The sequence below is a fragment of the Dreissena polymorpha genome, chromosome 4 (assembly GCF_020536995.1).
Source record: "Dreissena polymorpha isolate Duluth1 chromosome 4, UMN_Dpol_1.0, whole genome shotgun sequence".
Lineage (NCBI taxonomy): Eukaryota > Metazoa > Mollusca > Bivalvia > Myida > Dreissenidae > Dreissena > Dreissena polymorpha.
The window spans coordinates 8,517,650-8,534,901 of NC_068358.1; the positions used below are offsets into that span (position 1 = coordinate 8,517,650).

General features: G+C 33.6%; 1 protein-coding gene and 1 non-coding gene across 3 annotated transcripts; one reads left to right on the forward strand and one right to left on the reverse strand.

Moving 5' to 3' along the window:
• Window positions 1–29: 29 nt before the first annotated feature.
• LOC127877576 (uncharacterized) lies at window positions 30–8,077 on the reverse strand. Of its 2 annotated transcripts, none has more exons than XM_052423552.1 (3): window positions 8,011–8,077; window positions 3,036–3,266; window positions 30–2,367 (listed from the first exon to the last, which is right to left on the reverse strand). In XM_052423552.1, exons 2-3 carry the CDS (start codon window positions 3,247–3,249, stop codon window positions 2,195–2,197), a joined length of 387 nt encoding a protein of 128 aa, XP_052279512.1. In that variant the 5' UTR covers window positions 3,250–3,266; window positions 8,011–8,077; the 3' UTR covers window positions 30–2,194. The 2 variants fall into 2 exon arrangements, with proteins under 2 accessions (XP_052279512.1, XP_052279513.1); XM_052423553.1 differs by having other exon boundaries at window positions 8,021–8,045.
• Window positions 8,078–8,248: 171 nt separating this feature from the next.
• On the forward strand, window positions 8,249–8,330 carry Trnas-uga (transfer RNA serine (anticodon UGA)). Its single transcript has one exon. It is a non-coding gene; the product is annotated as a tRNA-Ser (tRNA).
• Window positions 8,331–17,252: the final 8,922 nt, after the last annotated feature.

Below are 17,252 nucleotides of genomic sequence, written 5' to 3' on the forward strand. Positions count from 1 at the left end.
AGGGAGGGAAAGATAAAATAAAAGTCAAATAATAAAGATATATTTTATCTTGTATTGAAATGTATATAATTACTATGTACATTAGATGATATGTTTTTAAATCATACAAAAATGCATAATATAGTTACCAGCCATTCTGTTGACAGTCATTCAAATAAGATCTGAATGATCTGATAAATTGTTAATCTGCATTATAAAGCATTAACTCGGTGGAAGTAAACTAGAAACTGACACAAGTAAAATAGACATACAGATGTTTCATTACTATACTATTTCAGGGATACATAACATATTTTATTCTGTCTAATATGGCCATCATACTTATTTTAATGTTCATGCATATTTTCTACAGGATTTTCAAGAAACAAATTGAATTGATTGAATGAAACAGTCATTAAGCGAATGTTTATACAAATAATAGCTCATAATATACTTGATCAATAAAATACTTATACAAATTGTGCAAAAAGTGTATATTTGTCCTCTGTCAATTGAAATTATTCATTTAAAAACATAACCATGTTTACACTGATAGATGGCCACATTATTGTATAATTTAACATTATTAAAATGAATATACAGTTTTTTAGAGTCATGATAATTTCATAATCTTGCTATATAAGCACTTGCTTACATTATTATTATAATATATTAAATAATAAAGGCCATTGAATACTATGTTCTTAAAAACAACACAACTTATGTTGTGTGGTAATCCATATAATGATGTCTTTAAACCAAACTTAAATAATTACAAACAGTGAGATTCGTATTTTAACTATTTTGTAATTATTTTATATTTATAAAAATATCTAAAAAGTATTACAGAAAGGAAAGATGATCATTTAAACGAGCAAATGACTTATTATATATACAAAATATATAAATTATGAATGCAAAAACATCAGCAGTTATTAGACTATTCATTGCATGGTTTACTTGAATTTGTACAGACACATACATGTGTTCTCTTAAGTGTTCAAGTATACAATAATTCCTAGGACAATGTATATTTTCTTTTTTTTTTAGATTTCCCACAAAAAAAATTGTTACAATTAATTCATTCTAAATTGAGAATTCCATATTTAACATGGGAATTGTCTTTTTTTTCTGAATCCATCCAATGTGATTACATGTCATGAAATACAGTTGACATATAATACAGCCAAAGGAGAGGATAATATGAATACGGGTCTCTGTACAACTCAGTGGATTTCCCTCAACAACTAAACAAAGATGCAATTTAACGCAAAGGTGACACAAGTTATGCAGTTTTACAAATTTTTTGTTGGTCCCTTTGTTAAATTACCATAACAAATAAGTCACACTATTGCAGTGGAGTTTGCAATAATTTTCCACACCCTCTGCTATACAATATTCCCACCTGACCAAGACAAGTTAGCATTTTTTGACAGTAACAGCTTTAAATGAAACATTTTATATTTTCACATCAATTTATCAAACAACACAGGTAAAAGATGTTTGAAGACACTTAAGTATTAATATTACTACAAGCTATACACAATGCAATACAAATCTAAAAAGATGCACAATTATGAAAGATGTGATATTACAAACAATGTTGTTTCTTCTTGACTATTTGTTGTATCTCATTTTGACTAAAACAGAGTAAACTCAAGTATCCATGTATACATTCACTTGATATGTAGTGTTTGTATCTCACAACCTATCAGTTCTAAAACCCTGAGTGACTTAGCACACAACAAATTAGAATAGTGATAACATGGACTCAACCTAATTCTGCTAAACAAATTTAAGTTGCTTTTTTAAGTATTTATACTGTTGCAAAAAATATTGATTAAACAGCATGAAACATTTTTGACTCCACTTTCCTCAAGCATTACAGCCAAGCGCTTATCAAAGTTTGTGCAGAAATGAATTCTGGTTATATTAAGATAAAACATTGCTTAAAACTCCGGAATTCAACTTAATTAATTCAGATCCAAATATATTTCCAATATAACATAGCAAGTTGATGAATGTAAAAATGACAAAATTAATGGACAGCAATGATAGAGCTACATTGGTAAAACAAGAGAGAATCTACTTCAAAAACACAAATTTGATAGATCGAGCCCTTGTGAACAAATCTAGTAATTTTGCGGATGAATTCAAAATATATTTACAATGTTATGCTCTGTTAAATACACAGACAAATAATAAAACAAAGACTTCAGGCCCCAAACTGATAGCCTTCATTCATACCGATCGTGCTCAGAGAGAACCCAATGGCGATGTACAGGATCACGGTGAATATAAAAATGAACATGCAGGCCGTCATGGTGTACTGGGCCCACTTCTCAGCGTAGCGCAGGTCACCTCTGTTGTATGCACGATCAGACATTACTGGGGACAGAACGAAACATCATGTCACTATTGCCATGAATTAAATGTGCAAAAAATATATACACATTTAATTAATTGGTGTAGCAAATCTGATTTTAAATTATATAATAATATGGTAAATCAATGCATGTATGGAGGTTATGATGAACAATTGCATATTATTAAGTATATTACACAGACCGTTAAGATACATTAATAAATAATGAACTTTAGTGGAATAAAAACATTATTTTTGGGCCAAGTTGGGAATAGTACTTGTACCATTCCATTTGGGAATTTTTTGTGTGAAAAACCTCGAAACTGAAATGGTTAGATTGGGAATTATCGGTCGATTTAATCTGGTATTTAATTGCACAAACCCATTGTAATGTTCTTTTAATTGCTTTTTTGCTGAAATGTTTATTTTCAGTGCTCATTATATTTGTTTCCTTGCAGAAATTAATGCCATTTTAACTTCTTTTTGGAATGTTTTGGATAGCATTTGGGAATCATGGGATTTTTCCTCAACCAGGAATCCCTGCAGATAAAGTGTGCAACAGGAAGTAACTCTTTAATTCCTCTATGAATTTATGAAAGCAAAAAAAGGATCAGAAAATGTTAAACACTGAATCTTTTTTGTTCAATAAGGTCATAACGATACACAATACTTACTGATCATCTGTACATACCTGAAAAAATCAATGAAATGGGTCCAAACACAGGGTTGATGATGGAGAGGATCAAACAGACCACAAAGTAGTTCTCCGGTTTCTTTCCAATGTAGTGACCATTGATTATGTCCTTGCGTACAAATACGGGGTCCTTTGTAACCAGCACCTGTTTGGATGTTGACAGCGAGTACACATCACCACCTGTCGGCGTATAACTGGGCTGCTGAACCATGCTTTTCTATGACCAGACTGCAAAAAAGTCAATCTGTTACATGAATTCTGAAAACAGAATAATAACAATTAAAACCAAATCATTTTGTACTTTGGGTACATAAATGACATCTTTCATCATAATTTGAAGTATCAAAGCCATTCATGATTTGAATGAATTATATTTTGATACTAAACAATTGTTAATAAAAAGGAAGTTTACATGGGTGTTTGACAAATACTATAGAAATGGGAGTATCACTAGAAATAAAGCAATCTGTTGCATAACCACTATTGAACTGAACTTATTATTGCACAGTCACTTTTTATAAAATATCTTGTGGCTTTGCATTTCAATGAGAAAACCCTGACAATATTTTCATCTTAATAAGACACAATTTTGTTTTTCTTCACTATGTGTTTTTAAAAAAATTACATACAGGCAGAATCTGCCTTTTGGTACTTTTCCTAGCCTGTCAAGATGGTGTGTTATAACAGCAATTTAGTAAATATCAGAAATATTCTATGACAATGCATTAGTAAAAGTATAAATGAACAAAAACATGAAAAAAGCCATTATTAAATAGAGAAAACCTCTTGGATCAATTTTGGTGTATTCAACATTGTTGACTACAGCACAGGTATGCAGGGCAACAGAGTATTCAACATTGTTGACTACAGCACAGGTATGCAGGGCAACAGAGTATTCAACATTGTTGACTACAGCACAGGTATGCAGGGCAACAGAGTATTCAATATTGTTGACTACAGCACAGGTATGCAGGGCAACAGAGTATTCAACATTGTTGACTACAGCACAGGTATGCAGGGCAACAGATAAGATTTCATGTCAATTAGTTTTTACTGCAAGCTTTTTTAAACAATTAGTTTTTTCCCTCAAATCACAACGTCAAAAAGTTTTTTACAGTCAATAAAAAACTTACCGGTACCTTTATTTTATGGCGAGATGAGCTCTTTAATATTTGTCGGTGACAATTCTTATTGCAATAAATTAATTAAAGGCATTATGTATTCATATTGTCAATGTTTGCTTGCTTATATTAATAAATACATTTAATTGTCTATTGACCAAGCATGTTTGATAATGAGTCTGTTTTACCACTCCTGTGTTTCAGTCTCAGAGCACACCTTTTTAGCTTTAAAACACTCTTTACAACCTCTTTACCCGACAAATTTTTTTTGCGTTACAAATTGAAACATATTAGGCGCGGACGCCGCTAATGAAATTTTCTTAGCATTTCCGCGTTTAGAACAAGATGCCGACATTTTCACTAATTTTTTTTGACGGAAGAAAATTGTTATGTAGACACCGTTCTGAACCTGTGTTCATATATATTTTTTTCACTAATATTACGACCGCACTGAAAGTTACAATATACTAATTCAAATCAAACACAGTATGGAGGGAATCGGTAAAATAAAACGACAAAGAATCTATTGAAATTCTTTTTCCAATTTTGTAATCGTTTATTGTACGATCGATTGTGTATTTGAATTTGTTTTCTGTACACTACAAATCGTAAAAACGATCCTTATCTGTTGCCCTGAGGGATGTCAATTGTCCCAAATTTTAAATCCGGAAAATTATGCCTGGTGGTCTCAAGGGGGCGCAGGTGGCCAACCCTCAAGTCCTTACTACTGTACCATTTTATAGTCTTTCTAGTTACAATTTCTGGTGAACACTATGCATTATATTATAAATTATAATATAATATAAATCAGACAGCCCATATCATCGCATATGTATTCGTCATTCGTCAGCTACTGTTCATGTCATCCCCAAGCCAATCAGAAATAAACAAGCAAATTGGTTGAATTTATATCCCCCGCCAATATGCTTCTGGACACAAAATGTAAATTATATTTGACACTCAAAAGAGCATTTTTTCAAGATACAAAGGGCCATAACTCTGTTATTAACAGATGGTGTACAATGCCATTTGGCATGCATCATCCTCTTATCCATATATATTCTCATACCAAGTTTCAATGAAATCCGCCACAGCACTCCCAAGATATGGCTCCGGACGGACAGAAAGACGGACGGACAACGCAATAACAATAAATAAAATCCAGGGCGAATTCGGTACCAAGTGCAAATTTCCATAAGACTATGAAGCTTTAACAAATATATTAATTTCATTCTCGTTCTGGTCTGCACATTTACATTGATATTAAAATCGACCCTGGTTGGCTAAAATCTGGATTTCTGCAACAATTAATCTGAATAATTGGACACCCCTGACAGCAACATCATAACACACAGACAGTATAGTGAAGTCATTTTGTTTATTTTCATCAGGGCAACAGATAAGGTTCGTTTTATCGTTTTTACGATTTATATTTGACAGAAAACGAATTGAAATTAAAAATCAATCGTACAGAAAACGATTATTAAAATGGAAAACCAATTGAAATTGGTTCTTCGTCGTTTAAGTTGTTCCGTTTTCCGCCATACCGCTTTTAATTATAATTAGTGTATTGCAACCTTTAGTGCGGCCGTAATATTTTCAGTAAGTTCGTATAGGCCGGTGTCAATATAAAAAGTTACTTCAGCCGAAATAAGTTCGGGAAAAGGTTCTCTGTTAAACGCTGTCGGGTTAGGAAACTTTCATTAACGGCGTGCGCGCCCAATATTTTACAATTCGGTATGAGACCCAAACAGTCGGGAAAAGACATTGTGAAGAGTATACAATCACATTTAATAGCGCAGGTGGTGACAGATTCTGAAATATTCGGCTCAAAACACAGCTGCGATTCCGTGTCTCAAATTAACTAACATCATCGTGATCTCCACTGGCTTGTCATTGATGGAGAGGATTTGGCAATGTGAGTATGATCTGAGACTGAGAGGCAGGAGAGTTGAAACTGATTGAAATTAAATGACTCATCATCATCCATTTGTAAATATACAATTAGTACTAATGTTTACAAACAACCATTGCCACTGTGAATTTATAATTACTTAATTGGAATAAGAATTGCTGAGAATTATCAATATCCAAAAATGACACGCTAATCTGATCCAGAAATATATGTACGTTTTGATCAAATTGAAAACAAAATTAATTGACAAATAGTTTTGAGGGAAAAAACTAATTGTTGCAAAAAGCTTGCAGTGAAAACTAATTGACCCAAAATCTTATCTGTTGCCCTGTTTCATGGTATTTTTTATGTCCTTTTACACATTTTCTTTTATTTCCTAGCATTTTCTGTTCATGTAAGATAGATCAAATATTGAGTACAGCAATCTTGAAAATATCATATGATAAAAAAAACAGAAGAACATGCTGTCAAATATTCTCCCAAAACAATACGATGTGCACTAGTTCTGGCTACCATAACTTTAAATGTCGCTTGTTATGATTTTTGAGTGGCGCGACTTTATAGTTATGGACCAAGCCCATTAGGAAAGTCAACCAGAAATTCCCGAAAAGTTGACAGTTAACAAAGACCGTTCCAAAACAGCTTTTATAGGCAGTTATTGACCCAAATCAACCACTTGATCGGAAAGATTAACATTTTTCACATTTAACTGATATATTCTTTCACAAAATACTATCTTAAACATATAAAATTGATCTATTCTGCTCTTACATATCGAGAAAAACAGCGATGTGACAGACTTTCTTGAAATGCAAATCTCCCGAGATTTCACGGTCATATGACGTTAGTTCTATTTTCAGTAACATACCATGTGCTCAAGTGTTTCCAAATTAAGAATGACATTTCCCGGTATTTTAGATTATTCTGGCTTGTTTTGTAAACAAATTGTAGTGTTAATACGAACTCAAAGTAAATATTATTTAAAACTACCTGATTCACACTGAAATCAGTCTTATAATCCACCATACGTAAGTTGTTAATCACAAATAATTGATTTCAGAAAACGAAAGTAATGTTTACAATTTCAGCAAAAAATGTCAAGGTCAATCCGAAAGTAACCAAATGAAAACTCGTTACGTGACAAAGCGACAATGGCGTCAAAATTGTGAATTTCAGACTGATGAGAGTTATTTTCATCTATTGTAAGATGCATTTGAAATATTTGAACCTTAAAATATTCCCAGATGCAGTAATTTATATTCATTCACTAATATATGTAGAAATGTATCCAAGAAAATTAGCTTTCTTTGATTTATAGCGTGACATAAATATGTTACGACTCTGGTTGACTTTCGATACGGGGTTCGCTTCAGCGTACAGGTCTGTCAATACTATATAAACTGTACGCTGAAGTTTCTTTAGCTAGATGTGCACTAGCTTTGTGAAAACAAAAAGACATGTTGTGACAAGGTAACTGTTCAAACATTATAAATTGTAGGTTTTAATAGATTGTGTTACTCTTTTAATACCACAGTTGCAAAGAATTCAAGAAACTAAGCATATGGGGTCTCAAAATCTTGGTTGCTCTATGTAAAAACAATTTGTTTACATGACCAGGAGAGCTTTAAGTCGGTAAGAGTAATATCAAACAATCTGCAAATAAATTCCACATAAAATTTTAACGATATCGAGAAACATAATATTGATGATTCAATCGACTATTGAAACGGTGTTTTGAAAACCAGGAAATTGAATTCACTAAGTTAACTAACATTCACAGGCAGGTATAAAGTTTGTACTAAAACGTTTTACAAGTCGTATGTCAGAGTATGTTGATTCCGGTTATGTCATGAATAACAACTTTTTCATGTAGTCAAATTGCAAAATGTATTCGATAACTTGTAAACTTTAGTTTGAAACAGTCAATTGCATTTACCTTTTCTCACCTGTTGTTGTTTTCGTAAACTGAAGGCGCATGCGCATACGTAGGCAAAGTGAAAATCATATTGAAGCGTGAACAATTATCGAGATAAAAGTTCGGTCAATTAATTTAATTGAAAACCTTATGAAAAAATTAATAAGAAATTGATCTAAACAATAACGTTTTTATTAAATTATAAGACAGACATTTTACATCAGCTTCAATATATTAAATAGTTGAACGAGGATCAGGAGCTGTGATGGCCGAGTGGTTAAGGCGTTGGACTTGAAATCCAATGGGATCTTCCCGCGCAGGTTCGAACCCTGCTCGCAGCGATTATTTTTTTACATTTTTTCCTTTTTTCTTTAGTGATATCATGAATATTCACCATCAATATCTGAATCGATGTTGAAATAATTATCAAAATAATTTATAAATAACACATTAGAACAAATTATGCCATTTATACAGAATTTAACTTAAATTGCATTGGGCTATTTTTATTTTCATTTTTTTACGCATCGTCCTCGTTTTCTGCTAATGAAAATATTACAGACAAGATGTTTAAATTGTTAAGAATATTTGTACAAAACTTGCACTAATCCGTATTTTCGTTCGTAGGTTCTTCTTACCAGGGTTATGCCCCTTTTACAGCATGTCAAATTGCGCGCACCTTTAGGATCAGCATTTCTGCAGGAAAAAATTTAAATATAGAAATAAATACACTAGTACATAGCATAATTCTGCTAAACTCCAATCCAGATTTATGAAAATTGATTCAATGACACAATGATCCTGAACACATGTGTGATTTTCAATTGTAAACATGTTGCAAGCTGATGGAGAGTAAGTTGGTTCCTTTTTCCTAGTTCCTTATTCCTTATTCGAATAAGGAATAAGGAACAGTTCCTTATTCCTTATTCACGAATCCTTATTCGAATGAGAAATTAACAACAGTTTCTTATTCCTTATTCACGCTTAACATATTTGACTAAGCTTTTTAAGAAAAATAATGCAAACAATTCTTAATGAAATCAAAGCTAAATAACAAGAATACATTTAATTTGTGTATAACGATGCATATTCATGTTTCTTCTTAGCGTTTTAATAGGATTTTTTGAAAAACCCGAGCCGGCATTATCTACTTAGAATTCTAACTTCAAATCAACCAAACCTTAAGCCTGTATGCTTATTTAACATTTATGTGATATAAAAATGCAATCTAGTACATTTCCTAATATTTGTTTTCAGTTAAACTCCATTTCCTTTTCGCGGCCGAATAAGGAAAAGGGAACCAGTTCCTTATTCCTTTTTCAAGCCGAATAAGGAACCTGCATTTTCTTACTTAAACATCAATAAAATTGATCAAAATTGTTCAACATATAAATGAACGTCATTATATACATGTGTATACATAGGTTGGATATTTAAAATACGCATTGCAATACATTTCTACTAAGTTTTAAGTAATGATAAACCAGTTCCTTATTCAGTTTGAATAAGGAATAAGGAACTGGTTCCTTATTCGTTATTGAAATCGAATAAGGAACTGGAATGTGTTTACTATAAATAATACATCAAAATCGAATAAGGAACGGCATTTTCTTACTAAACAAAAACATAAATAGGAATCAAAGAGATCAATAAATCAATGAAAATCACTGTAAATATAGGTTGGGTATAACAAATATTTATTGAGGTACATTTCTACTTATTTTTTTAATAATTATAACCCAGTTCCTTATTCGATTTCAATAAGGAATAAGGAACTGGTTCCTTATTCCTTATTCAAATCGAACAAGGAACTGCAATTTTTTCTTGCTAAAAAAGATAAATTAAAGTGAACCAAAGAGACCAGCGGCCAATTGTATAAATCTGGATAACTCTTATCCAGCGGATAACTTTTGATTATTTTCAATTTTATTATAAGATAACCACAAGTTATCCGCTGGTTAAGAGTTATCCAGATTTATACAATTGGCTACTGTACATCAATGAAAATCATTATAAATGTAGATTGGGCATCAAAAATATGAATTGTAGTACATGTCTACTTTTTTATTTAATTTTAGCCTAGTTCCTTATTCGGTTTGAATAAGGAATAAGGAACTGACTCCTTATTCCTTATTCAAATCGAATAAGGAACTGGCGATTTCTTAATAAAAAATAAGTGAAAATGAATCACTGGGATCAATAAATCATGAAAACCACTGTTAATGTAGGTTGGGTATAACAAAATAGTTATTGAAGTACATTTCGACTAAGTTTTATTTAATTATTACCCAGTTCCTTATTCGATTTCAACATGATGAAAACATGTCTGATACATCGGATAGTCTTGGCCAAAGGTAAGGATCAGATACTAGAATGATCCGATTAAAGTATCCGAAATTATGGCCTCTGAATAAGGAATTAGAAATAAGTTAGTTCCTTATTCGGAAGCCTGTATTTCGGACAATCACTTTCGGATATTTTATGTTTAGATGTGTGTGTTATATAAGCTTGATTATGTTATATGGATATATTCTGTCACATTTCTTTGTTTATTCTATTTTACGAAATACGCTGACAACAAATATTATTAAGACGATAATAAGGAAATGGCATTGTCTTACTCAAACATAAATTAAAATTAACCAAACAATACTAAATGTCAATGAAATGATGCTACATGTAAAAATTTAATGAGAATCCAGTTCCTTATTCGGTTTGGATAATGAATAAGGAACTGGCTCCTTATTCCTTATTTAAATCGAATAAGGAACTGGAGTTTTCTTACTAAAAAAAAAGAAAAAGAAAATGAACCAAAGAGACCGATAAATCAATGGCAATCATTGTTTTTCACGTTGTGTATCCAAAACTTTAACTGCAGTACATTTCCTTATTCGAATAAGATATCGTGAATAAGGAATAAGGAACTGTTCCTTATTCCTTATTCGAATAATTAAGGAATAAGGAACTAGGAAAAAGGAACCAACTTACTCTCCATTGCAAGCTAACCTCAACCAAAGCATTATGCAGATGCAGACATGGACATTTAGGCAAGTAGTAGCTAAGTCTATTAATTTAATAGGCAAGCTTAAAACTTGTATTTATAGTGTTTAATTATAATTATGTCATAATTTTATTAACTTAAATAAAGGTTGGAAAATTAAGTTTAAATCCAAAATCAGAACAATTTTGATCATTTTATGAGTTTAGTTTGAAGTTCAATCAATCTGTGTACTTATAATAATAAAAGCACTTGAACAAAAAACAAATACCTGTAAAGGTAAAACATATAAAGGAATGTTTATTAATTATTTGAGATAATACATGTGATCAGACAAATCATTGTAGTACTAGACATCCCCAATTTTGGAGATAAATTGATCCAATTTAGGAGAATGGGAGTGTTCACAAGGCATAAATGGGTTAAGATGCACTAGTTTCCATGATCCTGAAGCAATATCATATCATGCCTTATATTTCTGAGATTGGTTTACTTCTTGTTTTAAATCCAACTGGATTGTGCCTGGTGACATCATTATTCTTTGAATACACTATCAGATTACGTGAAATAAATAAATGGTTTTCCTTGTTCAAGGTTAGTCGGTTTCTACGCAAGGATCGAATGAGTTTGTCTTATGAAAGCGTCATGCCTGGATCAGATGAGTTCATTCAGTTTCGATACTGATAGTGTCGCTGGTTATGTTTTTTTAGTGAATATCTCGACTCTTGCCCTAACGCCAGCTGATTACACCCGAGCCTATATCCAAGTTACTGGGTGGGGGGGGGGATTGCGCGCCATTCATATCGAATATAGCTTAGCTCTATTATGCCAAGACAAAGTATATAACATTGTGGTGATTTTTAACCTACCGCCGTTTTTACTTTCGTTCATTTTTCTTTGGGTATATTGTTCCTTTTAGCTAATACATTAAAAGCGTCCATTGATTTCCGGTAAGCATTGTCGAGGTTTTATTCATTATTGAAAATATCCCTAGAAATGTATCGTTGTGTGTTGTTTTTATATCCATTTGTTTAATAAATGTTTATTGAGTATATAAAGACCAGAACCTCATTATTATGCCATATAATTAAGTCAAACCACTATTACGTAGATTTCAACTTTATCACTATGGAAATGTCCGAGTAACGCCGCATGTAAAGACAGTATAAAAGCGCTCGTTTTCTCTCTAAACAAGCAGAATTTACACCAAGACACAGGGCAGTAGAGTAATATAATTATGTACTAATCTATTTTTATGTACTAACCAGTCCTCCGCGAGGGACGTTAAACGGGGGTGCAGTGTATCGGTGCTGTACACCGGGCACTTAAAAGAACCAGGGGCGCCTTTGGAATCGGGGCGCCCTCTGTATCCCGCTCGAAACCCCACTAACACCTCTTGGGGCGGAGAGCACAAAAACCACACACAAACTATAAGGAATAAACATTAATGCCAATAAGGATAATGCTATTCTAGAGATAATAGGAATACTGCAAAAAACATTTCGATAAAAGGCAAACCACTACATAATCCATAAAAAAAGCATCTAGACACATTAAGGTCTCATTGGCCATCGTGCTCTGATGTATAATATGACCTAATTTTCTCCCCTGAAGGGTCACAGGGGCAGGTCGATACATCTGTAGTCGCGAAGACGCTGGACGACCTGTAAATAAATCTCAAACACACACACTAAACAAGCAGTTCTACTCCCGACTTCGTCGAGTTAACATCGCGAACATAGGTAATTAAATGATATTATTAACATACATAAAAGACTTTGGGCACATAGAGACTGGCTATCCTCTTCAAACGTTCTGGGAGCATTGAAGTTGGATTCCTACCCCTAAGCAGCCCGAGTCGCTAATAGTTGATATATAAGTTACATACCTTCACACAAACACTACAAGGCTCCATACCTAGGGTATCGAGTCACACAGACTCGGAGTCATTTCGACATGTCCCGAGGACATAGGTCTACATACATAGCTCCGAGACATAGGTCTCCATACATAGTCTCGAGGCATAAGTCTCCATACACAGTCCCGAGACATAGGTCTCGGAACATAGCTCCGAGACATAGGTCTCCATACATAGCTCCGAGACATAGGTCTCCATACATAGTCTCGAGGCATAGGTCTCCATACATAGTCTCGAGACATAGGTCACAAAACATAGCTCCGAGACATAGGTCTCCATACATAGCTCCGAGACATAGGTCTCCATACATAGCTCCGAGACATAGGTCTCCATACATAGTCTCGAGGAATAGGTCTCCATACATAGTCTCGAGGAATAGGTCTCCATACATAGACCCGAGGTCATAGGCGTAAATAGTGAGGTTCGAGGTCATATGATTATAGTATTTGGTTATAATTGATTTACTGTTCAAACCAATCATTGTATAAATAGCCAAATCATAAAGCAAGGTAGCTTAAGGAAAATTACATGTATATACTTTTGTATTGTGATTTGTATTATTGCCTGAACCATACTATAAAGAACGACGCTCGGTCAAGACATGTTACAACATCACCATTTGTCTTTGCAGCTGTGACTATTGATAATGTTTATGGGATTAATTAATTGTTTACTTCATTTTTAATTTTTAGCCCCTTTTTCGAATATTGAATAGTGTCCTCATATTTGTAGTGATCTGACGTTGATGTTGTTGTGTAATGTCACGTTTTGATTCTTTAGCTTTTCGATTCAAGCAGATATTTCTGGATATGTATTTTGATTACATTTCCTGTAAAGACATTCTCACAGTGATTTTTACTAATAAAACAAACCAATTAAAATTTCATGGTTGATATTCATCATTAAGATTTATTTCCAACATTAGGGATGTCTAGTATATGTATTTCTATATTTAGACTATTTCCTACATAAATTTCTTTATACAAACAGCGCAGACCTGGGTCTACGCTGTTTGCTAATGCCTTTTTTTATAGACGCTAGGCTTTAAGAAAGCATTTTGCAACAGCTGATAATTTGTAAGTTAGGCCCACATTCATTTTGTATAATCTTTGGAACGCGTTTCTCATAATTGTATCAAAAGTAAACGTCAACCTACATATTAACTTTCATAAAAAGTAAGCATTTAATACGTATTTAGACTTTTACTATTTGAATTTATTATAAAGCAAGATTGATTAGTGTTGCAATTATTGTTATGCGCCAATCATATTGAATTTAAACCAATAAACAATATTTATTCATCATTTTACAAACATTTTATAAACACTATATCAATTGACTGGACGAAAAGCATGAGCAATTATTATAATTTATTTACAAGGTAAACAATGTTCTAGATCACGATTGTATGTGTTTGTGTTAGGTGTTCTATGATGGTTGTATAGTGCTGATCGACATTCTTCGTCAGCATGGAATTCTTCCGTCGTCAATGTTTTGCCCCTGCCCCATGGACATCTCGGGAGGGTGGGGCCACCGTATTTTCGGCGTGAATGTCGATAGCTCTACTTTTTTCCAAGCTGCATCATCTCGCCTCAGCCACAGCCAGCTGTACGACCGCTCTGTAGCTCGGCTTAGTTTCTGGATAGTCCGCCGTCTATCCCTGCCAATAGACCGGACTGCTGACATAAGTCGGCCAATGGATTTTGCACAGGACCTTTTGCACCTACTTCTATGAGGAACAACCAAAAACGCCAGTCTATTTGATTGCAAGCTTCTAGCAGTTCTGTATATTGGGACTTTTTCCTCTCGTAGGCCTCTTCGCATCTGATTTCCCAAGGTACAGTTAATTCGATCATGATGAGTCGTTTCACTGCCTCTGACCACAGCACGATGTCGGGCCTGAGGTTTGTCTGCAGGCATGATACTTGGGAAGACCAGCTTGTTGTTAAGGTCAACATTCATGATCCACCCGGTTGCGCCGTTGAGGATTTAGCTTTTCTGTGTCGGTTGTCTCTGTGCAGTTTCACCCGATTTCACGAAGTTGATTATATGTTGTCGCCGTGTGTTTGTGCGTTCTTAATTAATATTGTATGAAACAGTTAATATATTGTTTATTTACTACTTGTTTATTCTTACCTAACTGTTAATACATTTACTTTTTATGTCCCCCACTATTGTAGTGGGGGACATATTGTTTTTGCCCTGTCTGTTGGTCTGTCTGTTGGTCTGTCTGCGCCAACTTTAACATTTTGCAATAACTTTTGCTATATTGAAGATAGCAACTTCATATTTGGCATGCATGTGTATCTCATGAAGCTGCACATTTTGGGTGGTGAAAGGTCAAGGTCAAGGTCATCCTTCAAGGTCAGAGGTCAAATATATTTGGCCAAAATCGCTCATTTTATTAATACTTTTGCAATATTGAAGATAGCAACTTGATATTTGGCATGAATGTGTATCTCATGGAGCTGCACATTTTAAGTGGTGAAAGGTCAAGGTCAAGGTCATCCTTCAAGGTCAGAGGTCAAATATATGTGGCCCAAATCGCTTATTTTATAAATACTTTTGCAATATTGAAGATAGCAACTTGATATTTGGCATGCATGTGCATCTCATGGAGCTGCACATTTTGAGTGGTGAAAGGTCAAGGTCAAGGTCATCCTTCAAGGTCAGAGGTCAAATATATGTGGCCCAAATCGCTTATTTTATGAATACTTTTGCAATATTGAAGATAGCAACTGGATATTTGGCATGCATGTGTATGTCATGGAGCTGCACATTTTGAGTGGTGAAAGGTCAAGGTCATCCTTCACAAGGTCAAGGTCATCCTACAAGGTAAAACATCATATAGGGGGACATTGGGTTTCACAAACACATCTTGTTTAAATGATGTTTGAACACTTAACATAGTTATGTGTATAATTATGTATTTGGTTGTATGGTTCTGATGCACTTCGACTATAATTTGTTAACTTTTATGTAAATGGTCAAAGGCATTTTGCCGATGTTCCAATAAAAAACTTAAAACGTGTATAATTTGTATAAAAAAATGGATTTGTCATTTTATTACTACAAATATTATAAAATTTTACAAAATTGCTCTCGAACATATACTACACGTGTTATAATAGCTTATTCTATTTTAAAAAGAAAATATATTGCGGCACTTTTATTACATGTTTAGTAAACACGATTAGTTAACAAACACCGACCCGTTTTTCATGTACCATTCCTCCTCTATCTCACACAGTCATGGGATTGATTGAGAATGTAACATTTTAAAATACAAAATAAATTAACAAAGATGCAGAAAAATGACTCTTATTTGAATAAAGTTTACAATATCCTTACCAGTACAAAATAATACCCAGTTGTCGGGTCCTCTAGTTCTCAGGAGTTCCGACCTGTAGGACACATCCGTCGCCGGGCAAAGATTTTGTCCGTGATAACGGAATATCGTTAATACCGTTTCCTTCAACGACGTTTTATTAAATTTGTTTGTAACACCAAAAAGAGATTTCGTGTAAAAACATGTTACGATTAGAAACGTCACAAACTTCACGTTGTTTTTCATGATGATGGTAAAATAGCTAAACGAGTCTTTTCCTTCCTGTTTTCTTAAAATGTAAACTGACCAACGCCCAGTTTCATATATGTCTTAAGAAACAAATTACGTCTACCAATTGTGTCGCTCTTATTTTGAGGTTATAGAATTTTCAGTTTGCTGAACCTAATCTGCCTTAGTGTAAAACATATTTCAGTTTGCTGAACGTTATGTGCCGTAGTGTAAAACATATTTCAGTTTGCTGAACCTAATCTGCCTTAGTGTAAAACATATTTCAGTTTGCTGAACCTAATCTGCCTAAGTGTAAAACATATTTCAGTTTGCTGAACCTAATCTGCCTTAGTGTAAAACATATTTCAGTTTGCTGAACCTAATCTGCCTTAGTGTAAAACATATTTCAGTTTGCTGAACCTAATCTGCTTTAGTGTAAAACATATTTCAGTTTGCTGAACCTAATCTGCCTTAGTGTAAAACATATTTTTGCAATTAAGAAAGATTTACTTTAAGAATAAAACCACGTTTCTTCACTGAATTTTGTTTCCGCAACTAAAGTCCAACAGCATATAAAATCATTAAAATCTGTATGGTGCTTACAGCCCTCCAAAACAAGCAAAGGTTTTAGACATTATATTTCTTTAGAGAAATCAAAGACAAATACCGCACCACAGCTTGTGTCGGTATATTATACTGTTTTGTTATGAATTTATAAACACGGTGAATGCGATACGGGGGCTAGGCTAGGCGGTGCGAAAAGGGGCAGATGAATGCGTAGAGGGTAAAGG

Bases quoted from the DNA above. Each gene is read 5' to 3' on its own strand.
- LOC127877576 (XM_052423552.1), bottom strand. From the start codon at position 3,249: ATGGTTCAGCAGCCCAGTTATACGCCGACAGGTGGTGATGTGTACTCG. The intron at 2,368-3,035 runs GTATGTACAGAT...TTCTGTCCCCAG, and splicing joins CATTTCATTGATTTTTTCAG to TAATGTCTGATCGTGCATAC.